At 45.7% G+C, this 26,108-nt stretch overlaps 1 protein-coding gene across 1 annotated transcript in view; it reads left to right on the top strand.

Moving 5' to 3' along the window:
- The first annotated feature begins 154 nt into the window (after positions 1-154).
- The window catches only part of mdn1 (midasin AAA ATPase 1), a 53,111-nt gene continuing 27,157 nt past the window's right edge, over positions 155-26,108 (top strand). The window contains exons 1-56 of the mRNA XM_069686280.1: positions 155-347; positions 765-991; positions 1,178-1,402; positions 2,667-2,774; positions 2,925-3,117; positions 3,191-3,400; positions 5,320-5,451; positions 5,589-5,692; positions 6,041-6,155; positions 6,393-6,577; positions 8,237-8,318; positions 8,503-8,598; positions 9,097-9,209; positions 9,841-9,989; positions 10,105-10,165; positions 10,967-11,178; positions 11,260-11,363; positions 11,448-11,592; positions 11,787-11,883; positions 12,040-12,153; positions 13,173-13,320; positions 13,486-13,593; positions 13,729-13,880; positions 14,407-14,585; positions 14,675-14,883; positions 15,054-15,200; positions 15,307-15,448; positions 15,526-15,660; positions 16,070-16,208; positions 16,363-16,495; positions 16,594-16,724; positions 16,835-16,973; positions 17,073-17,187; positions 17,384-17,641; positions 17,725-17,922; positions 18,036-18,244; positions 18,337-18,459; positions 18,554-18,751; positions 18,901-19,008; positions 19,151-19,339; positions 19,537-19,626; positions 19,718-19,981; positions 20,063-20,327; positions 20,412-20,571; positions 20,797-20,913; positions 20,990-21,198; positions 21,275-21,423; positions 21,844-22,043; positions 22,252-22,475; positions 22,704-22,817; positions 24,197-24,326; positions 24,486-24,592; positions 24,704-24,837; positions 25,356-25,522; positions 25,617-25,737; positions 25,892-26,105. Of these exons, the coding sequence (XP_069542381.1) occupies positions 252-347; positions 765-991; positions 1,178-1,402; positions 2,667-2,774; positions 2,925-3,117; positions 3,191-3,400; positions 5,320-5,451; positions 5,589-5,692; positions 6,041-6,155; positions 6,393-6,577; positions 8,237-8,318; positions 8,503-8,598; positions 9,097-9,209; positions 9,841-9,989; positions 10,105-10,165; positions 10,967-11,178; positions 11,260-11,363; positions 11,448-11,592; positions 11,787-11,883; positions 12,040-12,153; positions 13,173-13,320; positions 13,486-13,593; positions 13,729-13,880; positions 14,407-14,585; positions 14,675-14,883; positions 15,054-15,200; positions 15,307-15,448; positions 15,526-15,660; positions 16,070-16,208; positions 16,363-16,495; positions 16,594-16,724; positions 16,835-16,973; positions 17,073-17,187; positions 17,384-17,641; positions 17,725-17,922; positions 18,036-18,244; positions 18,337-18,459; positions 18,554-18,751; positions 18,901-19,008; positions 19,151-19,339; positions 19,537-19,626; positions 19,718-19,981; positions 20,063-20,327; positions 20,412-20,571; positions 20,797-20,913; positions 20,990-21,198; positions 21,275-21,423; positions 21,844-22,043; positions 22,252-22,475; positions 22,704-22,817; positions 24,197-24,326; positions 24,486-24,592; positions 24,704-24,837; positions 25,356-25,522; positions 25,617-25,737; positions 25,892-26,105 (8,593 nt within the window). The 5' untranslated portion in view covers positions 155-251. The remainder of the gene's footprint in view (positions 348-764; positions 992-1,177; positions 1,403-2,666; positions 2,775-2,924; positions 3,118-3,190; positions 3,401-5,319; positions 5,452-5,588; positions 5,693-6,040; positions 6,156-6,392; positions 6,578-8,236; positions 8,319-8,502; positions 8,599-9,096; positions 9,210-9,840; positions 9,990-10,104; positions 10,166-10,966; positions 11,179-11,259; positions 11,364-11,447; positions 11,593-11,786; positions 11,884-12,039; positions 12,154-13,172; positions 13,321-13,485; positions 13,594-13,728; positions 13,881-14,406; positions 14,586-14,674; positions 14,884-15,053; positions 15,201-15,306; positions 15,449-15,525; positions 15,661-16,069; positions 16,209-16,362; positions 16,496-16,593; positions 16,725-16,834; positions 16,974-17,072; positions 17,188-17,383; positions 17,642-17,724; positions 17,923-18,035; positions 18,245-18,336; positions 18,460-18,553; positions 18,752-18,900; positions 19,009-19,150; positions 19,340-19,536; positions 19,627-19,717; positions 19,982-20,062; positions 20,328-20,411; positions 20,572-20,796; positions 20,914-20,989; positions 21,199-21,274; positions 21,424-21,843; positions 22,044-22,251; positions 22,476-22,703; positions 22,818-24,196; positions 24,327-24,485; positions 24,593-24,703; positions 24,838-25,355; positions 25,523-25,616; positions 25,738-25,891; positions 26,106-26,108) is intronic.

Here is a 26,108-nt window from a genome sequence, read left to right on the forward strand (position 1 = left end):
GCGAGTCATCACAGCGCGACGGGGAATCCAACCCGACCCGGAAGGATTTGCGCTTCACTCACATGTGGACAGGATTTTAACAGCAGTGACGGGAACGTGCTGCTTGTGTGTTGTGATACAACCTCACACAGACAAGCGCGTGATGAATATCACAGTTTTTTGTAATAACGTTAAAATCATTACACCTGTTTATTGACCGCGCGAGCTTGTTTTCGCTGTAGATCGCTCCTTCAGAGGCGACCAATGATACGATGGAAAATTTAGAATTGAGCCTGTCATCACTGGGTACCATATCCAGACATGTTGACAAAAGTCACAACCAACTAAGCCAATATCTATCCAAACAGGTAAGAGATTTTAATTTCCGGCTTCTCTGTGACAAAATAATGTTTTTTAAGTGTTTAATTTCCCCACTTTGACTCCTAACGTGTCCTGTGTGCAGCATGCAGTCACCATCCCCTCATATGTCAGCAGTCACTGTACAAATGGTATAATTTAGGTGTCATTAAAACTATTCGGCTGCCTTGTTGAACCGAAAGGTTTAAATACTATGAAATATTGATTTATGTGTGGCTTTAATGTCTACTAATCAATCAGAGGTGTGAAGTTACATCACAATACAATATTGTATCTATTCTTTGGCTAACAATACTCTATATGACAATATCACAAATCTTACTGTATGATGATATGAAAACGAACGTACCATTACACTCCTAAAACCATTATTTAAGTCTCCTGCCATATGTCTGATCTCTCCTCAGATATGGAGCCAGCAGGACAGGCAGTGTATTCTGGAGTGTTTGGCCCAGCTGCTGTTGGAGAAGGACTACACTCTGCTGATCGCTCGACACCTGCGGCCATTGGTTCTGGATCTTCTGGAGAGGAACGCAGAAAGGGTCAAAGCTGGTGGCAGGATTAATCATGACCTCCATGAGCGTCTGTGTGTGGCCCTCAGCAAACTCCTCGGCATCAGTCCCGATGCACAGGCGTAGGTTGACTTTGTTCATCTCCCAGGGAGCTTAGTTCCAAAATTAATTCCAAGAGTGACATAAAAAGATAAGCAACATTATTTTATCTTAAGTATAGAGGTGGAGTTAGGATATGGCCGAGATAGTTTAGCATAAAATGTAAAACACTTTTATCCCCACTCATTTTCTTCTTCTCTCTGTGTTAGGTTTGCTGCAAGGTACTTCAATGATGCGCCTCCAGTATTTCAGAGGCTCTTCTTCACCAGTGAGGAGGCCTCGGCTGTTCAGTACGGTCCCAGGAGGATGAAGCTACGGGACCTGATGGGAGCCACCCTACGTTTCCTCCAGAGTGACTGTGCCAAGTTCAGGATGCTGTGGGACTGGAGTCCCTGTGTTTCACAGCTGCTCACCAGCGACGTCATGGTTCGAGGGTACGTACCTGCTTCTTCCTCAGATTCAGAAAGGCTTCATGGCAGGGTCAGAAATTTAGGATTTTGGTTAGCTGCTACTTCAGCGGATTACTTGGTCATCGAGATGTAACGATACACTCAACTCACGATTCGATACGAATCACGATACTTGGTTCAGGATGCGATTTTCTCACAATACGATTTTCTAAGAAATTTTATAAAGAAATAAGATTGAAGTCAAATTATTTGCTGTGGCGACACTTCACATGCTGCATCATGTTGGTTGTGCTATTTGTGTAGTTCATCAGTCTTTTCCAATCATTGCAGACTGTTTTTGTCCTGACCGTTAAAAAGTACCTTCTCACCTTACTCCAAAACCCCCCGATTTGAAAAAGGCGATGCATTCTCACCCACAAAATCTTCACCTGCTGCCACCATTTTTGTTTGTCTCTATTCAGTGAGCGACGCAAAAGGCTTAATGACGTCAAACAAGAGAAGTCAAAAGCACATAGCGCCCTCTGCTATTTAAAAGGAGTATTGCAATGCATCTAATCTTCTGATTGATTTGAATCGTCCCTGTTACGTATCGATGTTTTATTATATTGCGAGGTATCGTTACATCCCTACTCCGTCTTTTTGTCTGTTTTTTCTGAATCTATGTGGAAAGATCTAGAATTGTAAACACAGAGTCAGAGGTACCTGACGGTAGATGTATGGAATATATCATATAAGCATAATTCTTTAATGTTCTTATCTTAAAAAAATCCTTTTTTAAAAGAATATATATAAATGGAAGAAACACACGCCATGTTAGAGGTGACCTAATTTTTTTTACCTGCCACAGATATGACTTACCTTCCATCAAGCAGGTGCTAATTTCCTCCCCTTATTCATGAGCCATTTATGGGTGGCAACCTTCACCACTGCTGGTTTCTTTGGTGAAATCCAGAAAGAGTATTCTTGATGCCCTGCAGGTCTGTTCGGTAATGTTTAAAGCTAGGCAATTGAGTTTATTTCTACATGTACAGACTGTGTGGGTGTCTTTGCATATTACTGCCACTTTACTGTTAACTCCTAAATGCCCAACAGCCTGTAAAACTAGTGTCAGCGGTAGGTTCAAATGAATTCATGGTATTTGTGTCTGAAATCTCTCTGCATGGCTGGGCCTTAGTACTCTGAAACAACAATCACTTTTTTTCCCATCTCTCCTGGTTTAAACATTTAGCTTTTAAAACACTATTAATATGATACTATAAAACTACACATTTTTCCATTGTCTCTACAGGTACACGGCCCATTGCTTAGCACAGGTCTCTCACATGACTGATAATCAGAAAACCATCTTTCTGAGAAAGGTGCTCTCGAATGATGAGATCCTGCACATGAAAATTAGGTATGTACCTCTATGACTTCTTTGTTTCCTGTCTGATGTTTTCAGAAGCACACTTTCATTATATTTCATTATTAGGTACATCAAGCTGTAGCTAATAAGATGTTTCTTTCTAAGCCACATGTCTTGTTTTCATTGTTGTTCCTCATTCAGAGCTTTGGAAGAAACTCAGCAGCTGCAGGTAGAAAAAGCTCTGGTTTTAGCCAATCAGGGCTCTGTGATGTGGCGTCAGGAGAAGGCTAATAAGTTCACCAGGGGCCAGGTGGTTTCGGAGGACCTGTCCCAGAACGTTGTGGCCGTCTGTGGTGTCGTCCTCCCCAGGACAGTTCCTAGACACGTTGAAGAGGTGCGTACCTTTCTGTTCTCTGTTTGCTGGTCTATGTTGATCATTTAGTCGTAACGTTGATCTCCGTCAGCAGATAAATCAAAAAGATCTGGTTCTGGTGGACTCAACCTGTCGTAATCTGAGGAGACTGGCGCTGGCTGTGGCGTCCCAGAAGCCCGTGCTGCTGGAGGGTCCGATAGGATGCGGTAAAACTGCACTGGTGGAGTTCATGGCTGCTGTCACTGGACACAGGAAGGCTACAGAGATCCTCAAAGTCCAGCTGGGCGATCAAACTGACAGCAAGGTGAGAGAGCATTTTGAACTTTAAGGGGCACTCCAATGATTTTAGACACAGAGTTCAGTTTACAGCCCGGAGGAATACCACTCATTATCAAGGCAGCCCCGATAGTTTAGGGATCTTCCCATTCTCACCATCAGGCAGTCTCTGAAGGTTTTCTCTGATCTGCTCTGCTTTCAAGATTCAACTAATGCTCATGTAGGTTTGTGAGAACTACTGGGTACTGCTACTGTTGCCCTCCGCAGGCTCCTTGAAAGCCAGCCAATCAGAAGAAAGTGGGCTCTGAGATTTTTTAAAACTGTGACTAATGCAAAGATACTCTAGTGGATAAAAATGTATCTAGAAAAGAAGAGCATCACATCTTTAACATTTAAACAGACAATCCACATCACAATCTGCAACTGTGAGGTTGCAATTTATTGTAGTTTGTGGGTCTGTAATAAGTATGTCCAATTGTTTCATCAGAAGTTAATCACATGATTTCACACAATTGTAGTCTGATTTGGTTAGTGACGACAAAGGCTGCTTTCATACTGCAGGCCTTCATGCTCAAGTCCAATTTGGGGCTCATATCAGATTTTTTTGGGGTCACTGTTCATATCTATTTTAGAATGTGACCCAGGTAAGATGTGTGAATAGAAAGCAAGCGGCATCTCCATCAGAGACGGGCAAAACGGACAAGAGCGGCAAATGTCTCTCGAAATACTTTAAAACACACTTTGGTTGCGGTACGAGCCTTCTAGTTTTGATTGGATAGAGGCATCTCCCCAAGCAGCAGTTAAAAAGCAGGAAAAAGGAAGTCTTCTTCTTCTTCTTTAGAATCACTCCTGGAAATGTGCATATTTCTAAGGCAATGCGGACCAATTCTGATTTGAGTGTTCAGCTACACTGCCTGGCCAAAAAGAAGTCACACACTAATGTTTTATTGGACCGCCTTCAGCTTTGATTACGGCACACATTCGCCGTGGCATCGTTTTGATAAGTTTATGCAATGTCACAACATTTATTTCCGTCCAGAGTTGCATAAATTTTTCGCTAAGATGTTGTATTGATGACGGGAGAGTCGGGCCGCTGCGTAAAGTCTCTCTCCAGCACATCCCACAGATGCTCAATGAGGTGAAGGTCTGGACTCTGTGGTGGCCAGTCCATGTGTGGAAATGATGTCTCATGCTCCCTGAACCGCTCTCTCACAATCTGAGCCCAATGAATCGTGGCAACGAGTCACATCTTTTCCATGACCGCAGGAGATGTCCTCATGGTTGTTTAAGGAATGAGAAGCTACTCACTGCATCAGTTAGGGTTCAATAACTTGTTGACACATGACACATATTAATCCCTGCAGTCATTTTCCAATGGAAGGCTCTTACCTGTTTTCTTAGTTAAATCCAGGTGGTGACTTTTTTTTAGGCCAGGCAGTGTACAAGTCGCATGTTTTGGATTCTGATTTAGTACCACACATTCAAGTAGCTCAGTTTAAAAAATGTGACATCATGCACTGATTTGAAAGAATCTGTTGTGTGTCACATAGAAATTGTAATTGGGACACTTTGAGCTGCAGCATGAATGCAGCCACAGATGCACTGTGCTCCTCTCCTGGAAGCTCTTTAATGGTCCTGTCCTACACCAGTTGTCAGCATGTGCACTTTATTCTCTTTCTGGGACATGCTCTTGCCTTTTTCTGGTTAAATACTTTAAAAATCTACGTGTTTTCTCCAGCAAAAGAATATTTGAGTTATGAGAATTATGGTATCAGTTGTTTTTAAGCTTGGTCCATCCTAGGAGCTTTAAGTCAAGCTTTCTTAGACTTTGCTTTGATTGTCCCATGTGAATACTCCAACTTTAAAGGAGTTCAGAACTAAATCCATGGAGTTTCCCTTTAACATCAAGCAGAAGCTGAAATTTCGTGCCTGTGTTTTGTGTCACAGATGCTGCTGGGGATGTACCGCTGTACTGACATACCAGGGAAGTTTGTGTGGCAGCCGGGAACGCTGACACAAGCTGTGACTACAGGACAGTGGATCCTCCTGGAAGACATCGACCACGCTCCTCTGGACGTGGTGAGTCCAAACTCAACCTCATCCTGCAACAATACATATTCTTCAGAGAATCTTAACAAACCGATGACTTTTAGCACTTGACCCTCTGAATGTTAGACATATTTGTTGTGAACAACAAGAGATGTTGTTTTTTTCAGATATCTGTGCTGCTGCCTCTGATGGAGAATAAAAAGCTGATGATTCCAGGACGAGAGGACTGCATCGATGTGGCTCCTGGATTTCAGTTCTTTGCAACACGAAGGTACAAACATCATTATGCATTGTAAATGTCTCTGCAACAGCTGCTTGGCTGGCTTTAGTTTACGTTCAGAGCGATTAAATCCACTGCTCTGATGTATTAACAGATATTGTTTTTGTTGCATCCATTAAGTTAATCTTCAGATCCCACCAGTGTGCACTTCATCAAGTTTGTGTAGTTTAGAGAGGTTTAGGATGGGAATAAAAGGATGCATGGGGTCCATCGAGTCATACACCTATATCGCCTATTTGGACGACTCCACATGCCTAACAAATGTGGCCATGATTGTCCGATTATTGTTATGTAAAGGTAAGTAAGTCAGACACACTCTAATGTGCTTGGTTGTTGCAGGATGTACCACAGCGGAGGCAGCTGGCACAAACCACAGAACTCTCACGCAGCGCTGCTGGACAAATACTGGACCAAACTGCAGATGGGAAACATGACCCGAGAAGAGCTGAAGAAGGTGAGTGTTTGGTTTTAAAGCCCAAAAATTCAAACAGGATATTGATCATATGCGTACTTTGCCGAAAAAGATACCATCTCTGTTTTACACCACAGATATAACTTAGCTTTCTGAAAAGGGAAGATGTTAGATCAATTTAATATGCTGTATAAAACGCAGTTATTAAACAGGAAGATTCTTTTCATTGCTCGACTCAACTTTGTAAACATATTTTATCTCCCAACTCTGTGTGCACAGGTGCTCATCAGCAGGTATCCTCTGCTGACGATGGTGTCAGACCGCCTTCTGGACATCTACTGTCAGCTGACCGGGGAGAGACACTCTGACCTGGACACCAGCAGCCTCCAAACCCCTGAGGACGGCCAGCAGCACAAGTCTGAGGACAAGAGCACACCGCTGGAGGGGAGAGCGCTGTCTCTGAGGTGAGGCCCACATCACTACTCTATTCCTCCCTGTATGTGTTCTCTGTGCAGCTATTCAGATGTTTTAGGTCCTTGTTATTTACATATTATGGACTCTTAATAGGTACAGAAAGTTCTGGAACTGCTGCGGTAGAATCGGCAGCCAAAATATGTCGAACAACATTTCATGTAAAGGAGTAAGTAAGGAGAAACGTCTCTTACATCGCTCTTTTCAAACCCACCAGACTCCATTGACAAAAACGGTCATTTTCAATAGCAGAATATAAGAGATGCTGGTCTGAGGTTTGTTTTTTGGGGAATGGTGTTTTACACAGATATTTCTGTTAAACAATTATTTATTATAGGGCTGCACGTTGGTGCAGTGGTTAGCGCTGTCGCCTCACAGCTAGAAAGTTCCTGGTTTGAATCCCAGTTCAGACGTAGTGGGCCTTTCTGTGTGGAGTTTGCATGTTCATCCCGTGCATGCATGGGTTCCCTCCGGGTACTCTGGCTTCCTCCCACAGTCCGAAGACATGCTCGTTAAGTTCATTGGTGACTCTAAAACTGCCCGTAGGTGTGAGTGTGAAAGGTCGTCTGTCTCTATGTGTCAGCCCTGTGATTAACCCTAACCCAAACACTGGTCACACAATAACAGAAACAAACTAACCGATCAAGGCCGCAGTAGACCAGCGACGCCTGTGTTCTGGTGAGAAGAAATACTGTTTTTGTCAGTGGAGTCTGGTGTCTTTGAAGAGAGCAATGTAACGTCTGTTTCTGGTTAAAATAAATCATCCTACTCTTTCACAAAAAGGTCTAACTCTGCAGGGATCCTTTCTGTAATGTTGTCAGACACTTAGAATAACAATAATAATAATAACAATCTGGGCCTGTCAGTGGAAAAAACAAGCACTTTATTAGACGGACTTTGATAGAGCCTGTTTTCACCCCACGGATTACATTGCAGCCAAACCTAGAAAGCTTCACCTCCCCATCTGTCAGATCCCTGCCTTCAAAGCTACCAGCCCATCTGCAGCGGACGCCTTCATGACTTTAATGAGCTTTCCACTAGCAGCTGCTGTGTTCGATTGAGTATTGATCAGACTGTCCTCTGGATGATGGACTGGGATTACAGAACGTACTGGTCATACTGGGACACTCCCCTCAGGTTACTGGTTTATAACCACCTGCTCACACAGAGACTCGCCTGTACTGCTGCTTTTTTAACCTTTCAGATCAATTCCGTGATCCATAAAAGGTGTGTTATTGATTCAGCTATAAAGTCAATGTGTGGTAGTTTCCATGCTGCTTTTCATGGATCGAAGTCATTAACTTTATAGCTCGGCCTGCGATGCTCGTGTGTAGTGATCTGGTTCATGCTATAGAAAACATACTTTAACTTTAGGCTGACATTCATCCGTATTTCTGTCAACTTTCACATATAATTATTGTACACAACAAAAGTCTGCTCTACGATACTTATGGCACAAAGGTTCTCTTATTGGATCATTAAATGTTCCTTACATCCAGCTCTTCATCTGATTGGACTGTCACCTGTTTGTCTCTACATGCAGAACTTTCTTTGAATTGTCTCCAATCAGTCTTTCTTCTCAATCCCCTGGCAGGCACGTTCAGTTGAATCTCACAGTCTTTTCTTTTTGTGTCTTGGTTATGATTCCACAGGGACCTACTGAAGTGGTGTGAGCGGATCAGTGTTAACTTTGACAGCAGCTCACCAGCCACAGCTCAACACGTCTTCCAAGAGGTAAGTGGGTCTGATTAATCTTAAAGCAAGCAGGTGAATATATGTATTTATCTTTCTCCCACAGGTGTCGGTTGTATTAATCAGTCACATTCAGCTGGATTCCCGCTCCACAATCTAAAAACTCTGGTGTAGAAGTTTTGTTTGTTGATCATGTGTTTTATTAATTGTTGTTTGTCTTTGTCAGGCTCTGGACTGCTTCACAGCCATGTTGTCTCGTCCTGAAAGTCGACTTCGAATGGCCGAGATCATTGGAAGCAAACTCAACATCTCCAAAGAGAAGGTTTATAACCTGCCTTTTTTTATTAATGCAAATCAACCCGACAGCATTGAATGATTAAAAACTTTAAATGTTTTTATTTTGACATTAGGTCTATCTCTGCAGGGATCCTTTCTGTAATGCTGTCAGACACTTAGAAGAACAATCTGAGCCTGTCAGTGGAAACAACAAGAACTTTTAGTAGATGGACTTTGATTTTGACATTTGCCAACAAAAAGTTACATTCCGGCCTGATATGTTGCTGCTGAAACAATCTACTCGAGCAATTTCAAAACTTTTGAACCTTATAGTCATTCAGATATGGATCAATATGTTAAAAATAGACCCATGTTTTAAAATATTTCACCAACACTTGTTTAAAATAATTAAAGCCTTTTGTAGTTTGAAAACTGCTGTAATAAATATGGAGAACAATTTCTTCCTCTACTTTCTTGCTATTCTAGATTTTATGTAAAAAAACATGTTGTGATTTCCATCCCTGGCTCGTGTTTCTCTCCTCAGGCGCAGCACTTCTGTCAGATGTACCAGCCGGGCATCGCGCTGAGCGAGCTGCAGGCCTCGGTGGGCAGAGTGGTCCTGTGTCGAAAGCAGACTGAAGCTGTGCAGCTGAGTGTGTAAGTGGGACATCCCGCCCCTCTTTGACCTCTGTTTACACCATATATCAGCTAGTTGCTGTGCCAATACTCACCTACTGATAACAAACAAATAGACCCCTGCTGGTTGATTGAATAAAGAATTGATTTCAGACCACATCATGGTAAACAAAGTCATCTAATGGTGAATATGTGTGAATGAGTTTTAAATGAGATCCTGATGAGCAGGTCGGCAGCTTGCACGAAGCCTCCATCACCAGCGTGTGAATGTGTGTGTGCGTGAAAGGGTGCATGGCACGCTGAGTTGTCAAAAGACTATAAAAGAAATATATTAGCGCAGTCCATTTGTCGTCTAATGGCTCGACCACCAGCACATACATCCTCATCCAACGATTCTTTCCCAAAGCTCAATATGAGAATGGGTTGACAAAAAGGTGACATTATAGCAGCATGCAGAAACTGAGTCAGAGGATACTGCGTGGTGATAACAGCTTAAAAGTAATTTGATGGAAACAAGGAAAAAGTGTTAAACGTGTTCACACTGGAAATAAACTTTTTAACGTTCCAGCATGTTGAAGTAACACATATTTACTGGTTTAAAGCAAACAATGGAATGTGTAACGATTAAATATGCTTCATGTGCCATGAACAGGGACAACCAGACGTTCGCTGCCACTCGTCCCTCTGCGGTGCTGCTGGAACAGCTGGCGGTGTGTGTGGCCAAAGGGGAGCCGGTTCTTCTGGTGGGAGAGACGGGAACCGGAAAGACGTCCACCGTGCAACACCTGGCCAGAGTCACAGGTGAGCTCAGGAACCCAGTGTGTTTCCGGCTCTGCTCTTGAAACGTGCGTACACTGCTGACCTTAGATTGTGGCTCCTCCTGATTTCATTATTCCCTGTTGTGTGTTAAATCCAGGACACAGGTTGCGAGTTGTGAACATGAACCAGCAGAGTGACACAGCAGACCTGCTCGGAGGGTGAGTGACGCAGAAACTGTACCTTATATGAAATTTAATGTCTGGATAATATCAAATACCAGCTCTAGTCATTTTGCTGGATTAGTCTTAGAAAAGTGCAGAAACCGTTAAATATGAAACAGTTGCTTATTTCACAGCCAACCCACTGACAAAATCATTTTAGTCATGGTCTGTGGTTGAGAAGGAGTGTGTTTAAACTTGTGCCAGCAGCCAGTGATGCAGGAGGAGCATGCAACGCTGTTCCTAATCCTAACTAGAAGGATCAGCACCTCACACTACAAAAAGTACACAAACAGAGCAAAGAGTGTGTGCAATCACATCTGCAGTAAAACCATAGGCTGTATAAATAATGGACCACCGTGACGTCACACATTGGTTTCTTGACTGGGAAAATGAAGCTGAAATGTGGCCGCCGTCATGTTGGTTTACTGGAGCCTGAAGTGACCACATTTGGATGAGAGGATGGCTCTGCAGAAAAGTTTTCAAAGCTAAACAGTCTGTGTCTGTGGCTGATCCATTAGCTCGTGAATGAGCTAGTTTACCTTTGACCCTGAGGGAAACGGGACACCCTATCCTACTCCACATTGCAGCATGCATAATGGAGGTGTAAGGCAAAGGGAGGGAAGTGCGATTTGGCCAAACTACCATGACCTAACCCCAGGTCACATCTGCTTTGTCCGAAAAGTCCCGTAGATTAGTAGTTATGTGCATCCCAATTCTAGCATTTCCCAAATAACACAACAGTTTTGTTTTGGACAGAAACTCTAGTTAAAAAGCTCTGTTATCTTCCGTCTAATGCAGGTACAAGCCAGTCGACCACAAGCAGATCTTGCTCCCTCTGCGTGAGGCGTTCGAGGACCTCTTCTCGCAGACGTACTCGAGGAAGCAGAACCTGACCTTCCTGGGTCATGTGCAGACCTGCTTCAGGGAGAAGCGCTGGCAGAATCTGCTGAAGCTCATGGACCACGTCTGCAAGTCAGCTCTCACGATGGAGCTGCAGGACAAATCAGATGGTAGTGTACCAGAGAGATTAAACAGCGATAACAGTATGTTGGCTGCTGTAGCATAGACTTATATTTATTGTGTTTGTGCAGCTGACGTGCTGCAGGAGAAGTGGGAGGCGTTGGCAGCCAGGCTGAGTCAGACCCAGCAGCAGATCCGAGCCTGTGAGACGGCCATGGTCTTCGCCTTCGTGGAGGTAGGGGACGTCCACGGTTCATATTCATGTATGACTTATGCTTTATCGGTGGATCAGCTCTGACCTCTGTGTGCTCCTCTGTAGGGGACTTTAGCTCAGGCGGTGAAGAAGGGCCAGTGGATCCTGCTGGATGAGATCAACCTCGCTGCAGCAGAGACTCTGGAGTGTTTGAGTGGACTGTTGGAGGGCAGCGCCGGATCGCTGGTGCTGCTGGACCGCGGAGACACAGGTGAGGGCTGCTCACATCCATGCAGTGGGGTTTAATCAAATCTGAATCGAGTACCTGCTCTGGTTTTCAAACACAAACCCATTTCAGTTGTCAACATTTGTTCCAAACATATTGATCCAGTTGAGTTCTCTACTTTTCGTTTGCAGAAAGACCTTTATTGCAATCTTAATGTGGCTAATATTTTGTCATCACAGAGCCGCTGGTGCGACACCCAGATTTCCGACTCTTTGCCTGCATGAACCCAGCTACTGATGTGGGCAAGAGAAACCTGCCTCTGGGCCTCAGGAACAGGTGAGAGTATTACAGTTATTAGCTTCATGCTACACTAAGCTGTTATTTTCATTCTTAAAAATAACAATAATATGCAGAACTAGATACATTACAGAAAAACATTACACAGGTTGTATATGTGAACCTGCTCCGTGTGTAAATGTGCGTGTGTCCCAGGTTCACTGAGCTGTACGTGGAGGAGCTGGAGAATGAGGGCGACCTGCGGATTCTGGTCTCAGACTACCTGAAGTGTTTGAATTCACACAGGAATGTCATCAGTGGCATCATAAAGTGAGTCTTTACATCATGTTGGTGCAGGTGAAGTCAAGTTACCACCGTGCCATGCACAGTGCTGAGAGAAGGGATGTAAGGAAATACTGATACACTTGATGATTGCATTATTGTATTTGGTGATACATTTAATAACAGTTTCTACAGGATTATTTTGTTTACTGACAAAGGCAAATGTTATTCCTTTGCTCAGATTGCAGAGAAAGCCGTGTCATGATGTTGTTAGAAAGTCAAAGAAACTGCAATGTTGTAACTCATGGACAATCGTCTGACGACAATTCAGGGCATTTATCTGCTTTCATATGCAGACATCTGCTTTAGGGTCGTGTCTTATAATGCAGTTTTTTGCTCTCAACGTCAAGACAATTCTCCTGGCGCTTACTGTTGCTAGGTTACGAAAGTTGTCTGGTGGCACTTCCGCTTCTCTCCGTAGTGAGCGTGAAGTTTTTATCATCGCTCTGTATGCTTCATATTTGCTGTTATTCAAGGAAATTTAAAAGAAAGAAAACATAAAAACAATGTAAAGGAATCGTGTCCTGGCGTTAGCAGCAGAACTGCTTTGGTTTAGTACAGAAAGTAGTCGTTGCCAGTGCAAAAACCTGCATTAGTGGACACAGGCCCTTAAGAGATGAATAGAAAGATACTGTATATTGACGTCAGATGATAGCTAGGTTTTCCTGCTTTAAGGCGAAGCCAATTTAAACGTGATTCATCAAAACTGTCTGATCTAACAACATATCTCTTTATAGAGATCACAGGGACCGAGATAAATATCCATTACATTAAAAAGACAACATTATGTACTCAGACTATATGCATAGGTTGTTGTTCTTTATAGTCTGAGAGATTTTCTATAATTTGATTTAAAATATTGCATTAATTTGCCATTCTTAGTGAAACTTTGGTATAATTTCAGTTTGGAGACAGTTGTACTAAACATCCGCATTATTTGTGCAGCTTGTTGGGGTCCTAAGAAGTTATATAAACCTCCTGAATGTCCTTCTAACATTTGTGTTCAGTTTTTACCTGGGGGTACGAAAGGAGGCCAACTCCCACCTGGTGGACGGGACGGGCCACAGACCCCACTACAGCCTGCGTACACTGTGCAGGGCTCTGAAGTACGTGGCTGCAAACCCCTGCATCAGTGTGCAGCGCTCACTCTATGAGGTAGGAGGTTAAAAAGAAACGATGTCTTCACAGGGGCTTCTTGGAATTTTAGATAATTTCAGTGTTTTGCACTTCAAGTTGTTTACCTTGTTATCTCTCAACACAGTTTCTATCATTGTCACCTGCATGTTCCGAGTTAAAAGTCTCTCTGATGTATGTTTGCAGGGTTTCTGCCTGAGCTTCCTGACTCAGCTGGACAGAAGTTCTCACCCTCTGGTCCAGAAGCTGGTGTGTCAGCACATCCTGATGGGGAACACAAAGTGTCTCAAACAAGTAAGAACAAGTTAATTATGTGATAACATATGTGAAAAACTTACTTTAGGATTCATAACTTTGCTTTAATTGTATTCTATCGACTCGAGGATATTTGTGAGTACATAAAATCACCCTCCGTTTCCTCTCCTGCAGCCCATCCCGGCGCCCTCAGGCCGGCCCTGTGTGGAGGTGGAGGGTTACTGGGTGTCCCAGGGAGAGATGGAGCCGGCTCTTGACCCCAGCTATATCCTCACTGCGTCAGTCAAACTCAACCTCCGCGACCTCGCCAGAGTGGTGTCTGCAGGGTAGGAACACAGCCTCACCCCCTGCCCGTTGATTCAAATCAATGGGTTCATACAGACGAGCATTTTGGCAGAGCTCATCGTGGCACTTTAGGAAAGTTGCATCAGAGTGCATCCGGACAAAGTGTAGGCGGACTGAATCCCCTCCAGAGAGCGACCTGCTGGGAATCAATCTGTCAGGCAGAGCATTAGTGAGGTCTGACTCTGATGTTGACTGATCAGGTCTGGCTCTCAGTCAATGCTCCAGTTCATACCAAGGTCGTTGATAGGGTTCCGGTCTTGGCTTTGTGCAAACCAGTTAATTTATTTCGCTCCAAACTGGGAAATATATCACAATATGTACAAAATGTTTTCGAATTGCTCCAATAGATTGCTTCAACTTGGCTGCTGCCAAAGGAGCTGCAGTGGCTGCAATGAAATCCCTGCATCAAAGCTCTCTTCAAAGCCACCAACTTTAGCACTCTAGGATCGCTACTCAACATCATGCGGATGACAAGGGAATAATCTGCTCTCTGTTCTGGCGTCACAGGACTCATCCGGTGCTGATCCAGGGAGAGACGTCAGTGGGGAAGACGAGTCTGATCCGCTGGCTGGCTGCAGCCACGGGGAACCAGTGTGTGAGGATCAACAACCACGAGCACACCGACATCCAGGAGTACATAGGCTGCTACTCATCCGACGACCGGGGCAAGCTGGTCTTCCAAGAGGGTATGAGCGTCATGCTAATCTGTAGTAGCACTTCCCCAGTCAACTCTGACCCCCCCAGGCTAACACGTCTCCTGTTTGTGTGTCTCCAGGCGTTCTGATTGACGCCATGAGGAAAGGCTACTGGATCATCCTGGATGAGCTGAATCTCGCGCCCACTGACGTCCTGGAGGCTCTCAACAGACTGCTGGACGACAACAGGGAGCTCTTTGTGGCTGAGACACAGGAAGTCATCAAGGCTCACCCCAGATTCATGCTCTTCGCTACCCAGAATCCCCCTGGTCTCTACGGTGGCAGAAAGGTATCCCATTGATTCAGTCTGAGAGGGATTTGTATGATGGCATTGCTGCAGTGTCGTCTCCCAAAGATTAAAAGCTTGATGAACTTTTGGGGATGATGTTTAAGACTGTATGTTCCAGTAAAAACAAATACCAGAAACATTCAGACTAATCTTTACTTGCTTGTCTCCAGGTTCTCTCCAGGGCTTTCAGGAACCGCTTCGTGGAGCTGCACTTTGATGAGCTGCCCAGTGCAGAGCTGGAGACCATCCTCCACCAGAGGTGCAGCCTGCCTCCATCCTACTGCGCCAAGCTGGTCAAGGTCATGCAAGACCTGCAGGTAACTGTGCACTTTTATCAGATTGTTACACTGCTCCTTTCTTCGTTTTACCCACCTGTTTGGGATGATCCTTACTGCATGCGTGAAATGTGCTTTCCTCCTTCAGTCCTTGCGCAGGGGATCTTCTGTGTTTGCGGGGAAACACGGCTTCATCACGCTCAGAGATCTGTTCCGCTGGGCAGACCGCTACAGGCTGGAGCAGCAGACGGAGGCCTCTCAGGACTGGCTGCAGCATTTAGCTGATGACGGTGAGGCTTGTCAGATGCTAAAGCCTTCACCTGTGTTCCACAGAAACACGAGATAAAGCTGTTGTCATCTTCATCAGGGTACATGCTGCTGGCGGGACGCGTGAGGAAGCCGGAGGAAGAGGCCATCATCCTGTCCATCCTGGAGAAGCACTTCAAACGCACAGTGAACCCTGAAAACCTGTTCTCTAAGAAGCAGGTCACCAGCCAGTTCAGTGAGTTAAACACCTCACTCTTTGCTCTGTATTACAGTAACAGCTGGATTATATCGACCTGAACACTGTTCAGAGTCTGGCAGAATCATGCAGGAGAGTTTGTTATTAACTTTTTTGAAACACAGAAATACATTTTTATCAGCATAAAATCTTTATCTTATAGTTTTAAATAGTTAAAGTTTCATACTATCCAAAACAAGAACACACTTGAAATCAGCTTTTAATCTCTGTGATGGCTGACTGGAGCATCGTGAGTTGTCTGAGGGGGGTCTGCCTCTTAAACTGCATGTTTCTTCAAGTTTCTTGTGTACTTTTTGGAATATAAAATAAAAGGGTTAAGAGGAAGTCGTTACTATAGACTAACAGTAAATCATTAAGTTGAAAAATCACATGATGGTTTGATTGGCAGGTCCCTTCATCGACAGCATCGCTGGGGTTCCAGAGGAGTTTCGACATGTGGTGTGGACACACGGCATGAGGAGGCTGGCTGTGCTGGTGGGACGGGCGCTTCGATTCGGCGAGTCTGTGCTGCTCGTGGGAGACACGGGGTGAGATTTAAATGTGTCTGCCAGGCTGTGATCAATCTGTCTTTAACAAGATTAGAGTAAGATGGACATGGGAACTGCTTATACCTTGTACTCCTTACACAAACTGTGTGGTTATATTCGTTATGCTAACCTCTAATTTCTGTTCGCTCACCAGATGTGGAAAGACGACAATCTGCCAGCTGTTTGCTGCTTTGGTTGGACAGAAGTTTTTCGCAGTAAATTGTCACCTTCACATGGAGACGTCCGACTTCCTGGGAGGCCTGAGACCTGTCAGACACACTCAACAGGTACTGAGCAGCGCGGTGGATGGAAATGTAAAAGGGAAAGGAGCCTTTCAAATAAAGAAAATCTAAAACTTGAAAAAAAAAAAATTTTGTGTGTGTAGACCAGTGGTGAGGACAGCAGGCTGTTTCAGTGGCATGATGGTCCTCTGGTTCTGGCCATGAAGGAGGGAGGAGTGTTTCTCATGGACGAGATCTCCCTGGCAGACGACTCAGTGCTGGAGAGACTCAACAGGTACACACACACAGAACTTTAACCAAGTTTAAAAGTCGTTTGATATTTGATATTTATATGATATGCATCACTGGCCTTTATACAACTAGCCCTTGACGGTTTGTTTTCAGTGTTTTAGAGACGGAGAAGTCCCTGGTGCTGGCAGAGAAGGGCAGCGGGGACGATGACGACGTGGAGCTGATCAGTGCGGCTGCAGGTTTCCGTCTGGTTGCCACCATGAACCCTGGAGGAGACTTTGGCAAGAAGGAGGTAGATTGAAAAATGATGTTTCCACTGTGTGCTTATTAGTAAAAAACAGACCCATATGTTGGCAGAGTCTGATGTTTGTGCCTGTCTGCTGTGGGACAGCTCTCTCCCGCACTCAGGAACCGTTTCACAGAGATCTGGTGTCCTCAGAGCAACAGCCGCAGCGACCTGGTTCAGATCATCCAACACAACCTGCGCTCAGGCCTCTCCCTCGATGGTAAGCTAACTCAGAGACATGTAGACTCACTATGAAACATGCTGCTTTGTGTTTAATAGATGTTTAAATAGAAAACTGTTGTTCTACTGACCTAAGTGCACACAGTCACATCAACACTTAACCTTTACCAGTTGTGTTGTATAAATAAATCAGCTCTGCCTCTCGCCTGACGTGGTCTCTTTGGTCTCTGACTCAGGTGGAGACGTTGCCGAGCTGATGCTGGACTTCATCGAGTGGCTGACCCGGCAGGACTTCGGCCGGCGCTGCATCCTGAGCGTCAGAGACATCCTGTCCTGGGTGAACTTCATGAACATCGTGTGCGAGCGGGACGAGGACAGCTTCATGACCATGGGAGCTCTGGAGGAGGAAGAAGAAGAGTGGAACCTCAGACTGGACACCGTTACCGCCTTCATCCATGCTGCGTGTTTAGTCTACATAGACGGCCTCGGCTCTGGTGAGCTGATGGATTATTTTCTGTTCCACTGAGGAATTGTCTCTCATAGTAGATTTTCAAGATGTCCTCCTTTTTATTTGCAGGAACCACAGTGTCGTGTGCAGACAGCGCCCTCCTGGCACGCCGGCTGTGTCTGGGCTTCCTGCAGCAGCGGCTCAGTAAGATGACCAAACTGGATCAGGAGATGCTGGACGCCCTGAGAGTCTATGACAGCAGCCTGCCGAGGGATCCCCAGTGGGGGGAAGACTTCTTCGGCATTGACCCCTTCTACATTTCCTTAGGTACAGATTACAGCCCCTCTATGATCTGAAGCTGTCATATGGAGTGTTGTTTGTACACTTAAACCTACCTAACAGTCATTCTCACAATCCATTGCACTCTGTTTGTCCACCAGGGCCTCAGAGTGAGAGCCGTGACCTATCAGACTACGCCATCGCAGCAGGCACCACCGCAGTGAACGCCCAGAGACTGCTGCGAGCGCTGAAGCTGCAGAGGCCGGTGCTGCTGGAGGGCTCACCCGGTGTGGGGAAGACCAGCCTGGTGGCAGCGCTGGCTAAAGCCTCTGGGAACCACCTGGTCAGAATCAACCTGTCGGAGCAGACGGTAAGCCTCGCTGTGAACGCTCTCCACTGTGATCCTGAATGAACTTTAAATACTACAAGGCTCTGGTACTGATGGTGTTCCCTTTCTGGCAGGATGTTACTGATCTGTTCGGGACAGATCTTCCTGTGGAGGGAGGGAAGGGAGGAGAGTTCGCCTGGCGTGATGGCCCCCTGTTAGCTGCATTGAAGGCAGGACACTGGGTTGTCCTGGACGAGGTGAAGACCACTGTACACTTTCATAAAACCAATATCATCTGATGAGGTTTCAATAATCTACAATACTAAACCGACTTGCTCTTCCTGCTGACAGCTGAACCTGGCCTCTCAGTCGGTGTTGGAGGGTCTGAACGCCTGCTTTGATCACCGAGCAGAGATCTACATTCCTGAACTGGGAATGAGCTTCCAGGTCCAGCACGAAAAGACTAAGATCTTCGGCTGCCAGAACCCCTTCACTCAAGGCGGGGGACGTAAGGGGCTTCCCAAATCTTTCCTCAACAGATTCACTCAGGTGAGGAACAGTGGAAGTGTTGAATCAAAGATGTATACACTTTCATGTAAACCTTTCTCTTGTAGATTGGGCTTTTTATAGATTCTGTTGCACTCCAGACTCAATACCTGACCCTAATGTGCCTTTCCTGAAATCCCCTGTGTGTTCAGGTTTTTGTGGACCAGCTCACAAGCAAAGACATGGAGTTCATTGGAGACTCCATTTTCCCGGCCATCGATAAGGAAATCGTCGCTAAAATGGTGTCGTTTAGTAACAGGGTAAGTTTCTCTTCCTTTAACTCTATTTTTATCACTTTGACTGTCTGCTGGATTAGAGTCTGACTTACCTGTATGTCGGTGTAACATCAGGTATTGTTTCCCACTCCATAGAGGACTAAAAGATGTTTAATTCTGCTAACAGCTGGTCCAGGAGGTGGGTGTGGAGCGACGCTGGGGTCAGAGAGGAAGCCCCTGGGAGTTCAACCTGCGCGACATGTTCCGCTGGTGTCAACTGATGCAGGCTGACCAGTCCCCAGGGTTCTTCAACCCGGGCCAGCATGTGGCCCTGGTGTACGCCGACAGGATGAGAACGGAGGCTGACAAGGCTCAGGTACGCTGGTTCACATACTCTACCTGGGAGTCCATGGGTTGCTTGATTTTTCTCTGTAGTCTTAAGGGTGTTTCATGTTTAAAGTCATTAAGCAACAAGCAAATCTCTATTTTGTGGTGTTCCACAGGGGAGTGTACTTGGCCCCTAGATGTTGTTATTATGTGTTAATGACCGTGAACCTCCTCCTGTCCCTGCAGGTGCTGTCCGTGTTCAGGAAGGTGTTTGGGGAGGACTTCGAGCCTTACAGCGGCTCCAGAGAGTTCCACATCACTCCACTCAACCTGCAGGTTTGTGGACACAACACTCAGTGCTGTTTTTTACTTGCAAAAATTGTGTGGAAAAAGTTTATAATTTCTTCTTCTTGGATTGCTCCTGTAGGTGGGTTTCTCCGTCCTGCAGCGCAGCGGTGGCGCCCCCGTGGCACTCGACCCCCCGCTGTCCATCACGCACCAAGCGCTGCGGCCCTTGGAGTCCCTGATGAAGTGTGTGGAGATGGGCTGGATGACCATACTGGTCGGCCCCACGGCCAGTGGGAAGACGAGCCTGGTGAGGCTGCTGGCTCTGCTGACGGGACACCGGCTCAGGGTGATGGCCATGAACAGCGCCATGGACACCACCGAACTGCTGGGGGGCTTCGAACAGGTAACCAGGACCTCTGCTCAGCTTCTTTCATTGTCTGAAAACACCAGACCACGTCACTCAGTGCTCTTTTCCTCATTCCAGTTGGACATCATGCGGCCATGGCAGCAAGTGCTGGAGAGCGTGGACTACATAGTTGCCATGGTGATAAGGCGCGGCTTGATGTCGCTGGATGTTGGTGTTCAGGACACAGAGTTCCTGCTGCAGACATGGGGTCTGTTCTGTCACTGGCTGAAGGAGGAGGGACTGCAGAGGACCGGAGGAGCCGTGAACTCAGAGGCTCTGAACAAGCTGGAGGTCATCATCCTGCTGCTGCAGAAACTCAACACCAAGCTCAAAGTGTTCACCGGTAATGACCTGACGTAAAGTCAGATTCTTTCAAAGTGTTTTTTTAATGTGTTTGTCTTGATGAATGTTTGTGTCCCTCCTGCAGACATGTCCAAACTGCAGATGGACTTCACGCTGTTGAAGGAGCGTCTGGCTCAGCTGGAGGACGGCTGGACTAACGGAGGCTTTGAGTGGCTGGACGGGATGCTGGTCCAGGCTCTGCAGGCCGGGGACTGGCTGCTCATGGACAACGTCAACTTCTGCAGGTCAGAAACAGTGCAGAGTTCCTTCTGTTTGGTTGTTGATCTACATTGATAAAATCATTTTTTACTTCCAAAGAAATCTAAGCAACATATTTACAGAATCAGTGAGTGCACGTCTGAAAGTTAAGAAATCAAATTCTGCTGTAGATAAAAACACATTTTAACGACTAAAGCTTCCAGATGTCAAAACATTGAGCACATTGAACTGATCCTGTCTTTTGTTCTCAGTGCGTCTGTCCTGGATCGCCTGAATGCTCTGCTGGAGCCTGGTGGATCACTCACCATCAACGAACGTGGCGTCATAGACGGGAAAACCCCCCAGATCACCCCTCATCCTAACTTCAGGTAAAATTAGAGCTTCTTCCCTTTGTGTCACAGACTTTAAAAAGTTAGTGCTGAGCTGATGTGTGTGTCTGTGCAGGCTGTTCCTGACCATGGACCCTGTGCATGGGGAGCTCTCCAGAGCTATGAGGAACAGAGGGGTGGAGGTCTACATCCCAGGGGAGCATGAGGGGGTCTGCTGGGACTCACTGGACCTGAAGACCCTGCTTCACACTGTCGGGGTAACCGGGGACTGCGTGTGTGATCTGCTGATTGAGATACACAAAGGGATCAAATCTGCCATCTGGGGTAAGGATTGAATAACAAACAGATCCGCTGTCGCTCCGACAGTCTGCAGATTCATTAAATATCTCCCATCCTTCAGATTCCCCCGCCTCGTCAGTGGCCTCCCTCCTCCACGCTGCCACCCTGCTCTCCTGTCAGCTGCAGCGAGGTGTAGATCTGCCCAGCGCCTTGCAGCACGCCTGTGGAGAGGCCTACTCGCTCTGCCAACGCACAACTGCCAGCCAGAAGGTATCAGCACCCCCTGATCAATGCACGTCTCACTGTCCGTGTCAACGGCTTGGCCTCTTTCCCACCTGCCTACCTGTGGCTCTGTATGCATATATACAATAGAGTCCGATTTCACCGAGATTTGACATGATATTCCTCCTCTATGCTGATGACACACAGCTGTATTTCTGTCCTTTCTTCTAGCAGACAGCGCTGACAAAGCATGAGATCAGACCTTTTACAAATCTGCCTAACGATGTGGTTACTTAAGAATCCTTTCGACCACTTCATTGCAATTAAATAACAGCAAAATCTGCTTATTAACAGAGCTATGTGTGCCATCGGGGATGTTAAGAACCCAGGAAGGACACATCAGCTGTCATGATATTTTGAAAGACAATCCTTGGATGAATAAACATGAGTGCCTTGTTTTCCCCTCAGCAAGCCCAGCAGGTGATCGAGCAGCACATGGCCATCCTGGACACAGAGGACTGGGGCAGCGGGCTGCTGTGTGCTGGAGTTTGGCCTGATGGCTTCCCCTCTGCCCTCCTCTCCACTGAGGACTCCTGCTTCTCGGCCGTCCTCAGAGACGGACAGGTCCTCTCATTCTGCCTGAACACCCTCAGCCTGCAGGGCAAACGGTGAGGACCAAGACTGTAGAAGAAAAATGCAACACATTACAACTGATTGAACTGGAATAACATCAAGTACAGAAAAGATATTAAGAGAGACAAACTTGTGCCTGCAGACTGAAAACAAAAAAACACTGAACGGGAAAAGAAGTTAAAATAAAGTACAAAAAGTGAAAGAAAGAAACTTTATAATTTAACGAAATGATTCCACCCACAGGAGTCGTCCGCTGAGCCTGAGTGACCTGCAGAGGGCGCTGCAGAGCAGTAATGTCCATGAAGGCCTGGTGTTCTCTGGAGGAGTGGTGGATCTGGCAGATGGAGATGCTCTGAGGCTAATCCCCACCGCAGTGAGGCTGCTCACAGAGAGAGCCTCTCATGGAGACTGGATCCTCCGCAGCAGCTGGTTGTCTCACCTGGGGAAGAGCTACAAACACATCCCTGGTCTGTTACTCTGCACCTGCAAACACACTTGAACATTTTAGACCTAGCAGTTAAGGGACTTTAACCCTTTTCAAAACCTGGTGTGCAGAGCCAGGAGTATGTTTCTATCAAAATGCAGATATTTCTAGACTTTAGCATCACATGTTTCCCCCAACTTTTCAGAAATACAAATGTTTTCTTTGTCCAGTGCTTTTGATCCTGAAACAGTGTGACTCTTGGCTCCTCCAGATCCGGCTCTGGTCCAGGTGGAGGCAGGAAACCGAGCTCTGAAGGCTGTTTTTGGTGGCAAACTCGCTGCAAAGGGAAAATCACTGGCGGAGCTGCTGCAGCCTCACAGCATCGGTAAACTCTTTGGTTGTCTTGCTCTTCTGTTAGAAATACTGTATTGGTCAGAATATGAGGCGTCTTTTTCCATTGAAATACATCTGAAAAAGTGGGATTGTCTTATATTCAGTGTCTAGACCGACGTGAAATATACGTTCACTACAGTAGACGGTGCCACTTATCTGTAAAGCGAGTGTACCCTCATGACTGAGGCCAGCCGTCACTCACAGCTACAGAGCCAGGGGGACGAAAGATGGAGAGACACAGGATCGTCCAGGACAAAGTGGCTCAACAGTCGGCCAAGTTAACCAACAACTGAGGCGGAGTTATGATGCTGATTTTAAATAATGGTTATCCATGCAACAGAGTCATTAAACAAGTGTGAAGCAGCCGAGAAATACGGTGTCACGGAGGGTAATGTCCGATGATGGTGAGGCCATAAAGATGGACCTAAATGCTAACAGTCTTAGCTAGCAGATGCTAACAGAGAAAATGGTACTGTGGTCCTCAAAGCAGCCGCTTCCCGGAGACTGACAGGAACGTTTGTGAGTGCGTTACTGACAAACAGAGAAAAGGTCTGCCTGTTTACAGAGCTGTCATCAGCTGTTTCCGGAATGCTCTACAAATAGACTTCACTTCACTTCCATGGTTAATGATTTATTGAAAATTGGAAGGCAATTTTTTAATTTAAATGTGACTCTTAGCATTTACTCTTAAAAATATTGAAATCATTTTTTTATTTTAAAGGAGAAATAAAATAGTTTTCTTAATTAAAAACAAATTTGGTCTTCAAAAAGTTTCATGAACAAATTAGTCTTTAAAAAGGGGGGGGGGGGTTCGTCTTATAATCAGGGTCGTCTTATATTCAGACCAGTACAGTACTACATCTGAAAACCCTGACCACAACATTTCAAGCCCTTTCAGCAAAACGTGTGATATCAAACGTGTAACATTTCAGATAGAAATAGAGTTCTAACGTCATAAGAAAAACTTAAGATCCTGAAGTCAATCATTTAGGGATAAGTCTGTTTTTTAAAAATCTAAAAGTATCGTAAAGCTCTTTTCACACGACTTGTAAGACCTTAGACCCTCTTGTAATGTGTAATAATTGTTGTGTAATAATAGTTGCCATAATCCTGTGCTAATCTGCCATTTCCGCAATTATGTAGAGTAAAAATTCCTCCACTAATTACCTGAAATATTTCAACAAACACACGAGTCGTGTGACACGTTTTTCCTACATACTTTGAAACACACAGTGCAGGTTCATGACTCAGCAATGATGGAAGATAATGATGTTGAATACAACTTAGAACTGTGCAAAATAGTTGACGTGTGACTTGTGTACCTCCTGCTGCCCTGTGTAGCAGGTATTAACCTGTCTGTGATGTTGTCAGATGAATACAGGATTCTGGTGGACATGCGCTGGAACAAGCAGTACCTGGATATCTTAGCTAACAAGTGCAACTTTGAGGACGAGGAGAGATACACCGAGTTTCTGGAGGCGCTGAACGCAGTCGCCAACAGGTACAGTAGGATTGCACATCACACTTTATCATGTTGAGCAGAACTGTAGTGAAAGAACATAGCACAGGAACTACTTTAGGACAAACAAGATCATCACAGTGGTAGAAATGATGTTACGTTGTTTCACCTGTTGGTAATGTGAAAGTGTTATCTTGTTAGGATCGTCCTGATGATGGACAGAGAGGAGCGGTCTGTCATCTGCACCTGCGCCATCAACCTGTCTGCTCAGAACTGTGCCCTGAGAATAGCCACAGCCTTCAGCAAAGGTACGCACCGCACACTTTGGGTTATTACGTCTGTCTTCTGAGCTGCACAGCAGGCAGCATGTGTCATACAGACTGAGGTAATGCAGCATGTGTTTTTCTCCCCCCTCACAGGCTCTGTGGATATCGGTCACCTGCCCCACCCAGTGCTGATGCACCTGCGGACCTTCTTCGACCTGTGGGACTCGTTCACCCTGCAGGCTGTGCAGAGCGGACAGCCCTACATCTCCGACCACATCATGTTCGAGGTCAGATCTCTCTTCATTACTATCTTTTCTTGGTTGTCAGCGAGTGATGCTGCACCTACTGCTGCTCCTACTGCTGATACCAAATACTGCATGACCCCTGCTGTCATTTTTACTGCTACAATAACTGATACCCCAGGTGCTATTTCTGCTGTTACAGCTTAAGTTATTGTGCTACTGTGCTACTAACAGTACTACTTCCACTGTTACTATCGCCACTAATGCTGCTACAAACACCAAAATAATAGCAATACTAATAATACATGCATATTGCTTCTTCAATTGCTGCAATTCAAGTGTTATACTTCCACCTCTACTTTTTCTCCTTCTATATTAAAGCATTAAGACTACATCTATCGTTTAAAAACACATAGAACAGGTTGGTAAGTACAGCTAGAACAGGGGAACTGGAATGAGTTAAGAAAGAAGGAAATGCATCTATTCAGAGGTAAAACAGGTTCATTGAAGCTCACACCTCACATCCTCGTTCTAAGCTTTCTCTTCCTGTCTTGTGTGTTCAGATCCTGCAGCTGCTGCAGTGGCTCGATCGGTTCTGGGACGTCTGCAGCACGTTGCCAGCCGACTCTCAGGGCATCTCTGTGCTGTCTCTGCACTGGCAGTGGGTGCAGAAACACCTGATCCTCCGCCTGCCCCAGCTGCTGCTGGGGGACAACGACTCCTCGATCGAGTAAATGCTTTACTCCATCCTGCATTACACCAAATGCTACATGTCTACAGTTAAAACATTTCCTCTTCCTAACACTTTTGACTGTCCTGTCCAGAGGTCAGCAGGAGCTTCAGGCCGTCTCAGCATCCATCCAGACTGTTCTGTCCACCCCGGTGTCTTTGGCCACCGCTCTGAAAGGAATCCAGAAAACTTTAGGGAAAGCTCTGCCCTTCAAGGTCTGAAGAAGCTTCTTTAGCTTCACTGACAGACCTTTGAAGAGTCTTTGAAATTATTTCTGCACTATCATGTTATTTTGCCTAGTCTTAATAACAAAGTACTTAAATCCAGTATCTGACTCTGTTCACAAACCATGTGTGTCTTCGTCCTCAGCTGGAGTCAGTGGCTGAGTGTGCATCTCGGCTCAGGCTGCTCAGTAAAGCTCTGGATGTGAGTGATTTGAGGCTGGACGGCTCCTCGGGTCCTCTGAGGCAGGAGCTGGTCCGACTTCAGGGTGCCGGACTCGGGCTGGATGTCAAAGAGAGCCTGCTGGAGGCCTGGGGCCTCGTTCTGCTGGCAAACAACCAGCTGGATCCACAGACGTCAGGTG

The sequence above is a fragment of the Semicossyphus pulcher genome, unplaced genomic scaffold (assembly GCF_022749685.1).
Source record: "Semicossyphus pulcher isolate SPU_LCO1_2020_fin unplaced genomic scaffold, fSemPul1.0.p SCAF_11, whole genome shotgun sequence".
Classification (NCBI taxonomy): Eukaryota; Metazoa; Chordata; class Actinopteri; order Labriformes; family Labridae; genus Semicossyphus; species Semicossyphus pulcher.